Raw genomic sequence first — 16,494 nt, 5'->3', positions numbered from 1 at the left:
AAAGTCCGCATCATGTTGGAAGGCGGCCCAATTTTCAGCTGTTCTGCGCATCCTCCTCCACTAGTCACAGGCAGCCAATAATATTCATTCTATTTCCAAGCGGCTAGCACTGAGGTACAGCTAGACAGCTCCTACATGCTACACTGTTGCTGTACTTTGTGACAACTGAATTATTCATTCAGCTGTCAGTTCTAAATTTTTTTGTTTTTTTTCTTTTTTGTTTTTTTGTTTTTTGTTTTGTTGCAGTATCTAGGTGTGAATGTGTATCTGGCATGACAGCAATAACTGTAAAGTGCTTCACAAGCAGGTGGGGGGGGGGGGGCCTTATTTACCACATTTATAACTTTTTCAAATGTGAATTTGAAAACAGATCTCCTACTGTTGACATTTGGAGACACAAGAATGGACTACAGAACCATGTGGTGTTGGCAAGAGAACTGTAAACGAATGAATCACACCTATAGGAACCGTAGAAAAAGTTGTTTTTGTGTCTCCTGGAAAGCATCGAAATCACAAGGAACCTGTAAAACAAATGGATGGTTTTAACAATGATGTTTTAAAATGCTCCATGTGAATGATCAATGCCCGATATCACAAAAATGTGTTACAGTTATGCAGGAGAAAATTAGCTTTGATGGAAAGTGCTTCATCAATATAAAGAAGTTTTTAGACATTGTTTCCTGATATGTTAAGAAAGAGTTTTTAGTTCAAAGAAGTGACATAGGTGCAGCACGAACTACATTCCATATAAAGATTCATGATACAAGAGAAGGAGGTAGTTCAACAGTGTATTGCCTTGATGCAACCAGGGCCAATTAGAATCATTCCGGAAAGATCTGCTGGAAAATGAGTGATAGTATTTGCAGTTTTAAAGTTGTCATAGGAATAGGTTCGCAGATAATTATTCTGCCTGCTGACTCTTCTTCTGGTTTTGTTTCTGAGAGTCACCTTGTATTTACGTGTAAGAAACATATCAGTGACTACCATTTGGAAATTAATGCTGCCACTTTCATGACGTGATTCACAATTCTTGTCATACTTTGCTTCAAAGTTCAGCTGTAATTTATCTGTAACAGATAAAACACCAGAAAAGCAGATATTTTTCCAGCTTAAAAATAAAAATATTAAGAACATTATTAACCCGACTCGTTCCAATCTCCTGCAGCTCATTAATTTATACAAGTCACGTGTCACAACATAAAAACTTGACTTCTTTGCACATGAATGGGATCACAAAGTTTTGCGTTTACTCACGTGCCACTGTCAGTGTATCCTTATGGAATTAATTTGGGGAAAGGATTAGGCTATATGGTAGAAAAAAAAATTCAAGATAACATTCACTGAACCTCTTATGCATGAGGCAATAGACAACATCCCACCCGTAGCATGGGCACAGCCTATGCGGCATGCTGAAAAGCTTCAGAAAGAATAATTTGAGAGGGAAGTGATAATGGATATAAGCCTTGAACCTATCATCATAAGTTTACTATTGGATTGTTCGGAAACAGACTGAAATAGAAGTGAAGGTGGTATTATGATGTAGACTTTGGAACAAAGTTATAATATTTCTTAATTTTAAAGATGTGTGGTTTAAAAATGTGTTTGTCAACATATCAGTTGTGTACATAATAATGAGACCTTCCTAACGTTTTTGATTAGGGTTTTGTATCCTTTGAATTATGCAGACTGTAATGTTCAACATATTGCCCAAGGAGCAGTTAAGCTTCTCCCACCATGTTGTATGCTCTAATAACACTCGAGAATGCAGGTGGAGAAATTCACCAAAAGTCTGTTATTCCCACATGTAAACCCCTGTCATTTTCAAGGCACAAACTGGATAGCCCTAAAATGACAGTAACTGTTACCAGTCGAGATATTGGTGGTTTTCGATGTTATCAGTCATCATTCCCTGGAGTTATTCACAGATGATGGTTAATTGTTTGCTGGTTCAATGGATTATAAATGAGGTCTGTCAGTGTAATGTCGAACAAGTTAGTTTATGCTCATAATGCCCGTTAACAGCGAAAAATATGACAACTTACTGAGCAGTTTTACAATAGGCTTTTCATTAGTCTTTTCTACCACTAATTCTTTTTGACGTGCAATTTGTTATACTTTACTACAGTCAAACACATCAACACACACACACCTTATACACTTTTTTAAAAATTGTTTTGAATAGAAGCAGTTGTCAAGCAAATATAATGCTTTTGGTTTGTGCTTGAAGTTAATTTTGTTGTGTATTAAATTTTTACTTATAATACAGTTCAAATTACAATAAACGATAATTATTACAAACTGTTTCAATGATCTTGTAGTTATACAATTGTCATTCTGAGAAAAATTGTGCCTCACGTTGTCACAAAGCTGTGTCAGCTGTTCTTGCCTCCCAACATCATGCAGTTTGAAGCTGTGAAGCAGTGGATGCAACGTCGTCAAGACGTGGATTAATATTTTTCTCCTGATGACTGATCAAAATTGGTTTTAATATTTACTATTCCCCTCATGGATTTGAACGTATAATACGATGTACTGCAGTCAAATGAGCCTGACTGTTGTCCACAGCTGCGCAATTCGGCAACATGGACTTCGTGTGCTCTCTCTCTGCTGCTGCACATGTGCAGTTCTCATCCCTCCACTGCTCCGCCTCAATGCGTGCAAGCGCCGTCTTATGTGATGCGAGCTGTAGTGTATTTATGTTCTTGTGATTTTTACGTAATGTGTCATGGAAACAGGAGAATCATTTCATATCTTCTTAAAATACACATTATCAGTTGTTGCCGTTTATTTCTGTTGAAGGTCAATGCATTCAGTAGTAGTACTATATAGATGAGTGTCTGCCTCTGTGGCTGAGTGGGCAACTTCTCTGGCTCCTATGTGTAGGCCTTTGGTTCAGTTCGCAGTATTACTAGGGACTATTTCTTCAACCTCTGAAACCGCTTAAATGGGTAGAAGTGGCACTAAGTTTCTGAAGCTAATGGCGGCTAAGAGAGATGCTCCTCCATACCACATTAAACTGATGCCGTTGACAAGGACAACCAGCATTGTCTGGTCTACAGGATCTGTCCTGGTGTGATCATGGAGGATCCTTCTTTTATTCTCTTATTTAATCACCATACCTATTAAAGTGTCAAATGCAGTATGGTCTTCTCCTTATGTTCCTGTGGGTTATTGAAATTTACGTACATTTAAGGCAGACTTTCAGTATAATGTTGGAACTAAAGTGTGCTTTAATAAAGATATTCAGAAAGGAACTGTGCTGTTGGCCGCTGAAGTGGTGTTCGAGGTGGAGACAATTATTTCTCCAGCTCTCTTTATATTTTCTTCTGGAAATTCCAATGAGGAGACTTTCCCACTACCTGAAATTGTAATCATACACTATTGTCTCAGTCATTTCTGCTCTCTCAATTGTACAAGTACCCTTGTAAATAAACAATACTTATGAAACAGACAGCTGTTGCTGTCATGGTTTACATGGCAACTTTGCATTCAATTCATCCAACTCACTGTTGAAACTGGTACATTCATTTTTGCAAAGTGATGTCTGTTGCAGATCTCAGTTTCTTTTTTCTTATGTACCTTACTGTAATGTTTTCTTGTTTGTGATATATTATACCCAACTTCTATGAAACACAGTTCCTTACAAAGGAAGAGAAGAGACTCCTGTAAGGGGTGAAATTTTGTTGGCACTGCAGGTTGCAATTGTAATTTTGGTATTTCGCTCTGCGCAGTCTAGAGCATATGTTCAGAGGAAGTATGAGGAATGGAAGTCGGTCATCAGGGATGGAAATTTTGATCATTGAATGTAAAATATTAAATGAAGAATAGCTTTTACTGATCTGAAATTAAAGATGTTCAGAATTTGTTTGATGGAGTCATTGATCATGTCACTAGGTTAATTGTGTATACCATGCTGAGAATATTCATACGACTTTCAGAAGAGAGGTTCATGGAATTAATCATTGACATTATCATGGCTTTAAATGGTTGCTTTAATATTCAAACTTAGTTTTTGAACAGTTTCAGTTCTACAAAACAGAACAATTAAAAATCAATATATTTAGATTAACTATCCGTCTCTCTCTCCATCTCGTAGTTCATCAATGCACAGTATAGAGTGCAAGGTGTACATTGTATGAGCTAGCATGTTTGCCTGTGTTGTGTACCGACGAGCAGAGCTAAGTAATACTTAAATGTTCCATATAATTGGTAGAAATTGTTTTATAAAATGACCTAGTTGTAGTAATATAATATTTTGTTACAGTGTGTGTTACAGGAACTGCAAAAACTTGTTTTTCACAATGAAAATGTTTGACAGTTGAACTAAGGCTGCTGCTTCTTTCCAGTATTATTTGATTGGAAATGTTGGTAGGTCTGTAACAAATTTGTTGTTTATTTGGAATTTTCTGCTTTCTGACAGCTGATGATGAACCAGAGTTGTAGTGGGGAAAGCATGGAGAACAACCTTCCTCACTCAAAGTGAGATTCGATAAGAAAATTTAATTTTGATTCCTATTTTCCCGTTTATCATGGTGTATATCTATCACTCTAAAGTGAAGTATTTATTGTTGAGGATGAGGTTAAAGTTAAGAGAGAACACTTAAAATAACACAGGTGTCACATGTGTAAGAAATATTGGTATAAGAGAGGATGATTTCATCATGATTAAGACAACATGGCCAACATGAGAGAAATTTAGATGACACATTCTCCTTTCCTACTCACTAAGTTCAGATGAAATCTAATTTTACTTGGTTCAAATTTTTTTTGTTGCTTATAGAATGTTGTGTAATATTTAAGAAATGTAAAAAAATTACAGTTATTTAGTTGGTATGTTCAGAATAGTGTTTTTTACATAGAAGCTATTCCATATCTGTGAAATTTGTTCTGCATCCACATGCTGTACCTTCTCCTGTACCTCCATTCCCTCCACTTTTTCACCATTTCTATGCAGCAAAGGAAGGTTTTTTCTCTTCTGTGAGTACTGTGTAATATATAATCTCGCTACAGTTCATCTCGCTACGTAATTCATCACTTCCTCTTTGCTTATGTCCACTCACCAAATCACACAAGGGTTAAGATACCAGGTTTGTATTTAGTGTGGGCTAGTTTTAAACAAGATCATCAAGTAGTTATTCATTGGTTTTCCTATGTACTTTCAATGGTTCAGAGGAATACTTATGTTTTTTCCTCCAACTCTCACATGGAAAATTATTGTCACAGGGATATGTTGTCAGAGGAGGGGTGGATCTCTCTTGCCATTTCTGTTGGTAATGGTAGCACATTGAATCTTTGGAAATGAAAGAGTAGCTCAGAAGAGAAATGATTGTTAGTTTGAAACTTGGAGGCAGAGTCTGGTGATGATTTATGCCACTTTCTGAGAGTCAGTCACAGCAAGCAATTATATTGGATACAAATCCGACATTGCCTAGGTATTAATTTTGCCAATTTTCTATTATTAATGAACACAAAAAATGAATTGTGTGTGTGTAGTGTAATATCCCAGGCAGTTTCTGTACACTGGGCACAGCTGCTTCGCACGTCTACAGTGCGATTTCGTAAAAGTCTCTGTTGCAATGCCTCTTCATAGCTCTGTAGACTAAGATTGTTTCAGTGTTCAGCCATTTGCACTTCACAGTTGAAAGCATTTAAAAGCACTGCCAGATGTCAGGCATTTCCATAGGTTGACTCAACTGTAGGAGTGTCTTTGTAGTAAAGAATAAATGTATTAAAACTTCATGCATTATGTGGAACTTTTTCACGCACCTGATTGTTTATGACATCATATTTCTTTAAGAATTTGTATGGATTAAAGGTATTGAAAGGAGAGTTTGACACTCACCAGAAAGAGGAGGCATTGAATCACAGACAAGCACAATGAAAAAGAGTCTTAGAAACATTTTTCATCTTCCAGATAAAGTCCTCCTCCAGAAGTAGAGCTCATACACATTCACACAACAATGCACTCACACGTGATCTGGCTGTGACTGCATCTGACATGAGTAGCAATCTAGCAGGGGTGGGTAGTGAGAGTAAGAAGGCTGTATGTTGCGAGGAGGGGGAGGGATAGTAGGAATGGTGGGGAAAGGTGCTTGTTGGAGTGGGGTGGGACAGGATAGGACTGCTAGTTGCAGCATTAGGAGGCTGAGTGGGGGAGGGGGGGAGGATTTGTAGGTTTGTTGGCAGGATTGAAGGTGTGTGTCGGGAGGGGGGGGGGGGTAGTGTACTGAAAGAGGAACAGGAAGAGGGGAGAGGGGATAGGCAGGAGCAGGACAGTGTCCAGTAAAGGTTGAGGTCAGGGGGTTATGGGAATGAAGGATATGTTGTAAGGAGAGTATCTACTTGTGAAATTTGGAAATATTGGTGTTGGTTGGAAGAATCCAGATAGCACAGGATGTGAAGATGTCTTTAAGGTGAAGCATGTCATATTGGGCAGCTTATACAGCAACTTGGTGGTTCAGCTGTCTCATGGCCACAGTTTGTTGGTGGCTATTAATGCAGATAGACAGCTTGTTGGTTATGCCCAAGTAGTATATGGCACAGTGGTTGCAGCTAAGTTTGTAGATCTCATGGTTGCTTTCACAAGCGTGCGTGCCTTGGTGGGGTAGGAGTTGTCTGTGACAGGACTAGAGTAAATGGTAGTGGGACGATGTGTGGGATAAATCTTGCATCTAGATCTATTGCAAGGTTAGGTGCCATGAGGCAATAGGTTGTGAGCAGGGATGGAATAGGGACAAACAAGGCTATGCGCCTAGGTTGGGCGGTTGGTGGAATACCCCTTTGGGAGCAGTGCGGAGGATGTTTCTCATTTCAGAACGGGATGACAGGTCGTTGAAAGCCTGGCACAGAATGTGATTCATTTACTCAGTTCTGGGTGGTATTGGTCATGAGATGACTGCTCCCTTGTGGCTGGACTGTGGGTATGTGGGGGATGCTAGCTGATTGGTGAGAAATTGGAGATATTTTTCTGGACCACGTTGAAAGAGTAATTTTGATCTGTGAAGGCCTCAGTGAGATGCTAGACATATTTGGAGAGGGTCTGCTTCTCACTACAGATGCAGTGAGGCTTTTGGCATCCTGAGGCAGTGGATGTGAAAGTGTGAGTTGTTGTTGTGACTGTGCAAGAGTTCTACTTCCGAAGGAGGACATTGTCTGAAAGCTGAAAAGATTTCTAGTGGTCTTTTTCATTGTGCCTGTCTGAGAGTCGGCACCTCCTCTATGTGTCAGTAGCAAAATTTCCTTTTCATATTGTTGTCACTCCGTCCTGGAATTTCCATTGTAATATTGAATATTGTCAGTTTTTAATCGATACTAGTGTCCTTACATCTATTGTTTAAGTGTTTTGTAATGGAGAACTCCTATTCATGCAGAGTGTGTGTGCACCATACAGGTTTCATTCACTTAAGAGCCAGTGATTTTCTAGATTGTCTACGTACATGTTAAGTGGTTTGTAAAATGTTACAGGGAGTTTCAGGTGATGAAGATAAAAGAAGTGTTAGTGGAATCCATCCTATCATAACACCCCATAAAAAGTACAACAGCAGTTTACCCATATCCACACATCAGAGATCTATCAGTCCACGTTACTTTGTTCACAGTGGACCAGAAAGTTTGAACGACAGACTTAGCACTAATGATGGTCTAGAAGTCCCTGTGAGTATAGCATGCTACCTAGTCTTTGTGAATCACCCAGTCATTGCCAGTAGTTTGTTCTCCTCCCAGCACAAATGTTTTCAGCACATGCTTTACTTGCTTATATTATAGTGCTCTTATCAACAGCCAAACCACGTTTTCATCATTGGCCTTTAACTGATGTTACTGCTATTTAGCTGATTTTCTTTCTTCTGTTAGAGATTTCTGTTTTGTGTCCTTGCTTTCTATTATTTACTTTTGACATACTTCATGGGTTTGGTGTTGCCTCATCCATGTTGATCTTTTGTGCTTATTCCACTACATTCTTATTTTTCGTTTTCTTTTGCTTAGGAGAGCGCTTCTCAGAAAATGACATAAGCCAGAATGAGTGGTTTCTTGCATGCTGAAGATGGTGCTTTAAAAATCTTGAGTTTTTGTTTGAATCAATGAGTGAGATTTTGTTCACTCTCTGCAGATGCAGACATCACTTGGTACAAAGCAGTACTGTAGAATTATTACATAGAGCTTCCATAATAACACATTTACACTAACAACATTTTTGCAATCAAAGACTGCAAATATTTCATGTATCACATATTTACTGTAAATGTTGTTCTTAAGTTATATAATTCTTATATTATTTTCAAACAATTTTAAATGTGCAATAATATATCAGTTTTTCCTGCTTGATAACATATTTGTAATCTTTCAGGAACATGAAGCCATTATCCCTGATTCTTCTGACAGCCATTCTGTGTCTAGTACATCATTTATTTCAGCTGTCTCTTCGCAAGAAGATTTGACATTGGTTAATTTGCATATGCAAGTGAATAAGCCTATTGTGGATTCACCACTGCTAATGTCGAGTTACATTAGTCATCTATCACAGGTAAGGAGTATCCAGGAAGTAACACCAGCACAAATCTAGTATAGGTAATGTTGAATAGTTTTCTCCTTGTATGAGAAAAGTAAAATAGTGAAACAATCTTGGTTCTATTTATGTGGCACTGATAACTTCTTATTATAATATGGCTTATTGTGGCTATTTTCTGATGAACTTGTAACTCAGAGTCTTTGTTGCAGTTCAATAAAATGGTTTTCTTGTTAAAAGTAAGCTAAACAACCACTTTTTTGTTTGGAATCTATAATGGTTTTCTGTGTTTGTGCACTAAACTCAATTGGAATGTTAGTAAGTTATCTGACACTGATAATTACCAATGTTTCAAATGGGCATTTGTCTGCATTATTGTTAAGTAATAGCCGGGTAGTTAATAGCATTGTAACATTCAACATACTTCATATATTATTACAGGGTGTATATGACCCGGATTTTTTTTTAGAATTCCGGGAATTTGTCATTGTCTTAGTTTTCCATTATTTTTTTGTAACTTTGGCTTTAGGAAGACTATGCAATGTTTCATAACAACAAATTGCCTCTGATGAGGATGACGTCCCAACTGTTTACATTAGATTCGTTTGAGCGGTTGCAAGCGAGCTTATGCGCATGTACAGTTGAGTTGCGTATGAGTAGTACCTTCTTCCACTTCTGGCTACAGAAGTGTGGCAGTTAGCTGTATAAGCAATAGCAGCAAGCAGCCAGATGCTATCCGGTTTACTGATGCGCCTAAGCTGCCAGATCCACGTATGCGCAACAGGCCCGGAACTAGGGGGCGGGGACAAACCGGGGTATCTGCCCCGGGTGGCAGTTTCGGGGGGCAAATTCATATTATTCTTCAGAAGCTAGAGAGTATGAATGAAATGTGAAACAATTTCCTAACATCAAACTTTTTGCTTGTAGTAGGCCTGATAGGCATTTGGTAATGGTACTTCGTTCATTATATTCTGTCGTGTTATAAAAATGACCATTTGTGCCAAAACAGTCTTGATTATTTGCTGTGTGTAACCATTGCTGCAATATTAGGCCGGCCTATTTCGTTTTATCTAGCAGTGACAAAATACACGTAAACAGATCGAGAAACCACACCAGTCTTGGGTACTATTTGTATTAACAGCTTTTCTAGTATTAGACAACGAAATTTTGTTTTTTCATGTAGCAAAACGTTGACGAACTTTGATGAGGTTTTCCAGAAAGGGAAGTACGCCATATAAAGCTGTGGCAAGATTAGAGAGGAAAAAAATCAAGGACTTGAGGATTAAAGAAATGTGTACCATCTTGATTGTCTCATGTCTTTACTCGTTTCATGTATCCTATATTTAATTTTATGTCACACAAAACAACAAGTTATTAGCTAAAAGGCAGTAAAGACTGCAAACTTTCTGAAGAGTTCTTGTTCTGTCGGTTGCAGATAATCCTATCCAGTATTAATTGTGAAATTTTTTTAAAGAGGGGCAGGATGTCAAACCGGCTGACTGGTAGCAGTAGAGGCACCACAGGACATTTTAATTTTTATTCTCCTCCCAGCCTTCTTTGTTACTTCTCTTCTTCTGAACTATAATGATATACCAATGCACAACTGGTGATGGCACCCATTACAAAATATTGCACTTTTGAATTCCACAGAGCAGAATACAGAGACGTGCAATGGAAGAATGCTGTGTGAAGAGGCGTTGCACTGCTCTTGACCGAATAACGTGTCTTACGTTCCATCGAACATATATGTTTTATCTATCAGACTCTTCAGAAAGATGTGCGCTACAAAATTAAGATATTTTTGAAAAGTCGTTTTTTTTTAAATTTTTGGCGTCCTACCTCAAACGCTGCCCCAGATCGGAAATATCGTAGATCTGGACCTGATGCACAGAGCAGTCTGAGTTGTAGTGGGGAGGTGGTAGTCTCCACATGACTCGTGTTTACATTAAGTGATTTTGCTGTTTCCTCTTCGTTTATTCCTCTCACGTCAAATGAAAACATCATAGATTTCTGTGGCTGGGAGCTGTCAAGTGAATTAAAATACTCTCACACAGTTACGGAAGGCTGAAATGTGTTATTAGTTTCTGATTTTATTTTGTTTCCACCTTTCTAACAGTCAAGCATTAATCACCTTGCAGAAAAATGAAGTTATTTTTGTTGGAAAGTAACATGTCATGTTTGGTGGAATTCGAATCTATACTTTCGTAATACAAAAATATGCAGTGTACATGTTGCTGCACATCAGACATCTTTCCAAAATAAGTTTTTTTTCCCCTGAGTTTCGTTTTCTAAAGTGCCAGGAAATTCTACGCCGGTGTATAAAAACACAACCACTGAAAGGACTGATAAGTTTTACAGTTCCGAGGAAAAGTATACTGTTTAACACGGAGAAAGTGTATTTTCATCTGGGAAAAAGTGTATTTTTAACCGGGAAATCTGGGAAAAATCCGAGAATTTTTTTTCCTCGTCCACATATACACCCTGTATTAAAGAGCTTAGTTACTGTTGTGAATTCAAGGTTAGGGAATATCGCTTTTTTATGTGTTGTTATTATCTTTATTATAGTTTCACATACAGTGGTAGTCTTCACACTGAAAAATAATTGCGGTTACTGAATATGATCATGAATTCTAAAGATACATCATTTACCACTCAATGATCTGAGTTCATAAATTGTTTTAGCTGTTGTCTGCTAAACATTTATAAGTACAACTAAATCTCTGTAGCAGGTGAAGACTGTGACCTACACCTGTTAATTAGGTTTTTGTATTAAACTGCAGCATAATTAGTAGTACGTTTGCCTTCTTTGTTACTTCTCTTCTTCTGAACTATAATGATATACCAATGCACAACTGGCCGGGGTGGCCAAGCGGTTCTAGGCGCTACTGTCTGGAACCGCGCGACCGGTAAAGTCGCAGGTTCGAATCCTGCCTCGGTCATGGATGTGTGTGATGTCCTTAGGTTAGTTAGGTTTAAGTAGTTCTAGGGGACTGATGATCTTAGAAGTTAAGTCCCATAGTGCTCAGAGCCATTGGAACCAATGCACAGAAATATTATGTAGCAGCAATAGGATCTCAATAGAGGAGTGAGTGTATTATGATGCAGTGAGATGCTGCTGTGCAAGCTGTCATTGTGCAGTTGAGACACTGCTATGAGTTAATGTCATATCAGAAAGAAGTAATATTGATTGTATCAAATGGAAAATACACTCAAGGAAACTATAAAATTGTGAGAAAGATTTCTGGCAAATACATACCTTTGGGAGATGAAAGTAATACTGCTGATAGGCTGACTCTCGTCTTTGAGTTTGAATTTTGTTGTACTATATTTCAATTTTAATTACTTTTTCTTTTGCACCGAGTGAGGTTGCACAGTGGCATGGCTGGTTAAAATCCCTGTCCAGTCCCCCTGTTTTACATTGTTTATCAGGTTATTTGCTCAACTGCTCTCTTTTGTAATTGAAGGTTAGACAAATTGGATAATTTTTGAATGCTGCAACCTGTTTCAATTGATTGAAACAGCATTTTAGCGTGGATTCAGTACAGTCACCAGTGAAGAATTAGTTTGTCACAGTTATGTGAATCGATATTATAACTTTTTCTCTGTGTTCTAATAATTCCTGATGGTATACTTGATTCGAAGAACACCTTAACAAGTTTAAAATGTATGTTGCTGGATGTGAATTGCTACACTAAGCAGCTAGTGTAAGAAGTTCATGGCATGACAAAGAAAAAACAAGGTTAAATACTGGAAACTCGGGCAGGAATATCAATAATGTAGGAAAAGATAGGTTGCTACTTACCATAAAGAAGACATGTTAGTTGCAGACAGGCACCATTAAAAGACACTTACATATAGGTTTCAGCTATAGTAAAGAGAAATACACACCATTCATACATACAAGCAAACACACCTCATGCACACCATGACCGGCAACTCCAGCAGCTCGGGCTGGAATGCAGCTGTCATGTGGGATGCAAGCTGCAATCTGGAGGGGGCGGGGAAGGAGAAGGGGAAGGGATAGTGGTGTACAGGTGAGGGGAGGGGGGTAAGAGATAAATGCTGTCTGGCAGAGTGTGCAGAGACGAGAATTCCAACAGGTGCAGCGTCAGGCGATTGTGGAACAGGATTGTGGGGCGTGGAGTGAAAAAGGAGATGACGGAAAAATGGGTGGGTGCATTGGCAGAGAGCAGCAAACAAAGAGTGTGGGAGATGAGAATGGAGAGATGATGACAGGATGGAGGGGGTGGAAACAGTTGGGTGGAGGGTGTGGGGCAGTACGTTACCGTAGGTTGAGGCCAAGACAATTATGGGTGCGGAGAATGTGTTGTAAGGATAACTCCCATCTGCGCAGTTCAAAAAAGCTGCTGGTAGAGGGGAGCATCCAGACGGCTCAGTTAGTGAAGCCGCCATTGAAATCAAGCACTCTATGTTCAGCTACATGTTGTGCCACTGGGTGGTCTACTTTGCTCTTGACCACAGTTGGGCAGTGGCTGTTCATCCTAGTGGACAGCTTGTTGGCAGTCGTATCAATATATAAAGCTGTGCAGTGATTGCAGCAGAGCTGGCAAATCATTGCACAGCTTTTTTTATTGGTATGACTACCAACCAGCTTTCCACCAGGGTGGACAGCCACCTGCACCTGTCTCCATTCTAGTCTCTGGACACTCCACCAGAGAGCATTCATCTCTTACCCCACCCCCCACCCCCTCACCTGTACACCACTATCCCTTCCCCTTCTCTTTCCCCACCCCTTCCAAATTACTGCTCGTGCCCCACAAGATAGTTGCATTCCAGCCCGAGCTGCCAGAGCTGGCAGTCATGTGTGCATGAGTTGTGCTAACTTGTGTGTATGAATGGTGTGTTTCTCTAGTGGTGATGAAAGCTGTAGCCGAAAGCTTTATGTAAGTGTCTTTTAATTGTGCCTTTCGGCAACTGTTTTTTCATTATGGAAAGTTGCAATCTTTCTTTTCCTACATTGTTAAAACACAAGATTTGTATCAAAAGAAACATTTTATTAAGAAAACATTACAAATAGACAGGATGGTTGGCCAGTACTTACCTTTAGGAGACAAAATCCCAAGTATTGCTAGTAGAACTCTGCATTTTCAGAATTTGTATATAAATTCCCAACATTAACCCCATTTGTGAATGGCTTGCCCACCTTTCTAACCTTCCCCAACCAAGTTCTGTTTTCTACATGAGGAAGAAATATACAAGTTCCAAAAACTGGGTATAGTGTTTTTGTGTCTCACAGTGTATCCATTAAAAATACTTGAAATTTCTAGAATGAGATTTTCACTCTGCAGTGGAGTATGTGCTGATATGAAACTTCCTGGCAGATTAAAACTGTGTGCCGGACCGAGACTCAAACTTGGGACCTTTGCCTTTCGCGGACAAGTGCTCTACCATCTGAGCTACTCAAGCACGACTCAGCCTTAATTCCGCCAGTAGGCTACCCAAGCATGACTCATGCCACGTCCTCACAGCCTTAATTCCGCCAGTAGGAGACGAGGTACTGGCGGAATTAAGGCTGTGAGGACGTGGCATGAGTCATGCTTGGGTAGCTCAGATGGTAGAGCACTTGCTCACGAAAGGCAAAGGTCCCGAGTTCGAGTCTCAGTCCTGCACACAGTTTTAATCTGCCAAGAAGTTTCATACTTGAAATTTCTTCACCTGAAAGAATTGCAGTATGAGAAGATAGTGATCCATTTTGATTTTTTTAAACCTAATCACTAATAAGTATGTTTAGTCAAATGACTTTTAATTTCTATAATACCTACAGCAGAGTAAGGTATGGCCAAATCCATTTTGATTTTTTTAAACCTAATCACTAATAAGTATGTTTAGTCAAATGACTTTTAATTTCTATAATACCTACAGCAGAGTAAGGTATGGCCAAAATAAGTATATTTCTCAGTGTCAACTATTTTTATTTGATGTGTTGTGAGTTTTTGTCTTCCCCGCTGTTTCTTTGGAAACACTGGGGAGCCATAACTGGCAAATATGGTGGATGTGGAACCTTTTCAGAGTGAAGACTGTGCAGTTTTGTATCAACCATTTGAGATGTGTGTAAGGTCACATTATTGTGATAACACAGAAGTTTCTTCTTTGATTACCTTTTTCCAACATTGAAGAGTTGTACTTCACAGTGATGGTTTGGCCTTGTGAAAGTAGCTTGTAAATTTCACATCATGAGAATCCTCAAAATGCAACTATGCATTTTCCATGAGGTGAACCAGTTTTGCGTTTTTGGAAAACATATTTCAGGCCTATACTTTCCAAAGATTATGGTATTTTGGGCAGCATTCCTGCGGCCACTGTGTTAAGCTAAAAATTAAGCTAAAAACTGTTCAAGATACATGTCTTTACATGTTAAAACAATGTATCTGACCAAAAAACCAGAACTTGAACTGAGACACTCACCTTTTATGGGCACTGCTTTTACCAGATGAGTTACTGTGACAAAACTTAGTGCCTGCCCTCACAGCTCCAGGGGAGGTGAGATTATTGCAGCGTGCAAGTCACAGTGTTCTAGGATGTTGCTAACTGGTTGCTGTAATTTCCATTTCAGGTCTCATGTAGAAACTGGTCACATGCATCTCTCCCATCAGGCTGCGATGCATTTACAGTCCCACTGTTCCAGCGGACAGAGGATGGTCGTCTCATTTATGTTGGTAAGACATGACAATTTTTGCTGCTAATTATTCTCTCCTATCAATACATTATAGCTACCCAGTGTAATTTTTGTGCGATTATTTGATAGAGCCCATATTTCTATGATTTGAGCATTAATCTCAGTTGCCTCTCGAAGAAATTACGTTCCAAATTTATCACCAATAAAATTTTATGGCAAGTCACTTCATTTCAACGGGATACTCGATGGTATGATTTTGTTCATAACTGTTGTTCAGCATCTGTCATGTATATACTTTTTACCAAAATAAAAATCAATTGTCAGCTGTACAAAAATTTTAATTTCACTTTACCAGTTTCAACATATTAATCTGTTATTTTTGGAAGTTTGATACAGGCTTACAGCATAGGCAGGCTTATGTAAAATAATAACCTCTAGGAAAAATATTTCCTTCATTAAAGAGCAATTAACTGTGTCCCGTCACAAGAAGTACATAATATATTTGATGAACAATGAGCAACAGTCTGTGCAGTTGATCACAGATTTGTATTTGAATGAAAAGAATACTTGATGGTGTTTCTTGATAAAGGGAATTTTTTACTCCTGCTAGTGGCAATGATGATCGTTTGTGAAAGTTCAAAATACTGAAATAAAGTGACGTTATCTCGCATTCTGGAAAAAATTTAATTCAATGAAGCTCTTGTGAAACACATGGTGGTCTGCTTTAGACTTGGTCTACCTCAAATGTATTGTCAATCACTGGTTTGATTGTAATTTAGGTGTGTAATTATAAATTGTTTTTTGACATCCTCAGTGCACGTGGCATGAAACAATGAAATTATACATTGTGTGTAAGTCTATTTACATTTGATTTATGTATGAGTTTTCAGATAATTAAACGTGGTAAATGAAGAAGGAATACTTGTTTCTTTTACATGTCTGAACTGCTATCATTTTACTAATGGCCTTGCAGTATTTATTTTTAGTGCAGGTTATTGGTAAATGGAGTAACTTAGTAGAATAACTTTAAAAGTTGGTCTGAAATCAATAAATATTATAAAAGTGGATGTATGTATGTGGATGTGTTCCACATCTCCTCCTAAACCACTGGATCAGTTAGAACCACCTAACTGTCATACTTCGGTGTTATGGAAATGATAGACTGCTACTCACAATAGAGAGGAGATGTTGGGTTGCAGACAGGTACAACAAAAAGACTGCTATACAATTAAGCTTTCAACCAAATGGCCTTCTTCGGAGGTAGAAAACACACACTCCTTTATGCAAGCACAACTCACATACATGTGACCACTGTCTCTGGCCACTGAGGCCAGACTGCGAGCAACTGCCAACT

The 16,494-nt window shown here is 38.7% G+C and overlaps 1 protein-coding gene across 1 annotated transcript in view; it reads left to right on the top strand.

Moving 5' to 3' along the window:
- The window catches only part of LOC126161731 (transmembrane protein KIAA1109), a 493,460-nt gene that overhangs the window by 185,814 nt on the left and 291,152 nt on the right, over nucleotides 1-16,494 (top strand). Inside the window, exons 30-32 of the mRNA XM_049917765.1 lie at nucleotides 7,465-7,653; nucleotides 8,345-8,521; nucleotides 15,078-15,180. Coding sequence (XP_049773722.1) covers nucleotides 7,465-7,653; nucleotides 8,345-8,521; nucleotides 15,078-15,180 — 469 coding nt within the window. The remainder of the gene's footprint in view (nucleotides 1-7,464; nucleotides 7,654-8,344; nucleotides 8,522-15,077; nucleotides 15,181-16,494) is intronic.

The sequence above is a fragment of the Schistocerca cancellata genome, chromosome 2, assembly GCF_023864275.1.
Source record: "Schistocerca cancellata isolate TAMUIC-IGC-003103 chromosome 2, iqSchCanc2.1, whole genome shotgun sequence".
Lineage (NCBI taxonomy): Eukaryota > Metazoa > Arthropoda > Insecta > Orthoptera > Acrididae > Schistocerca > Schistocerca cancellata.
Note: the sequence above shows the minus strand (reverse complement) of the source record. Positions and strands in the feature narration are given on the sequence as shown.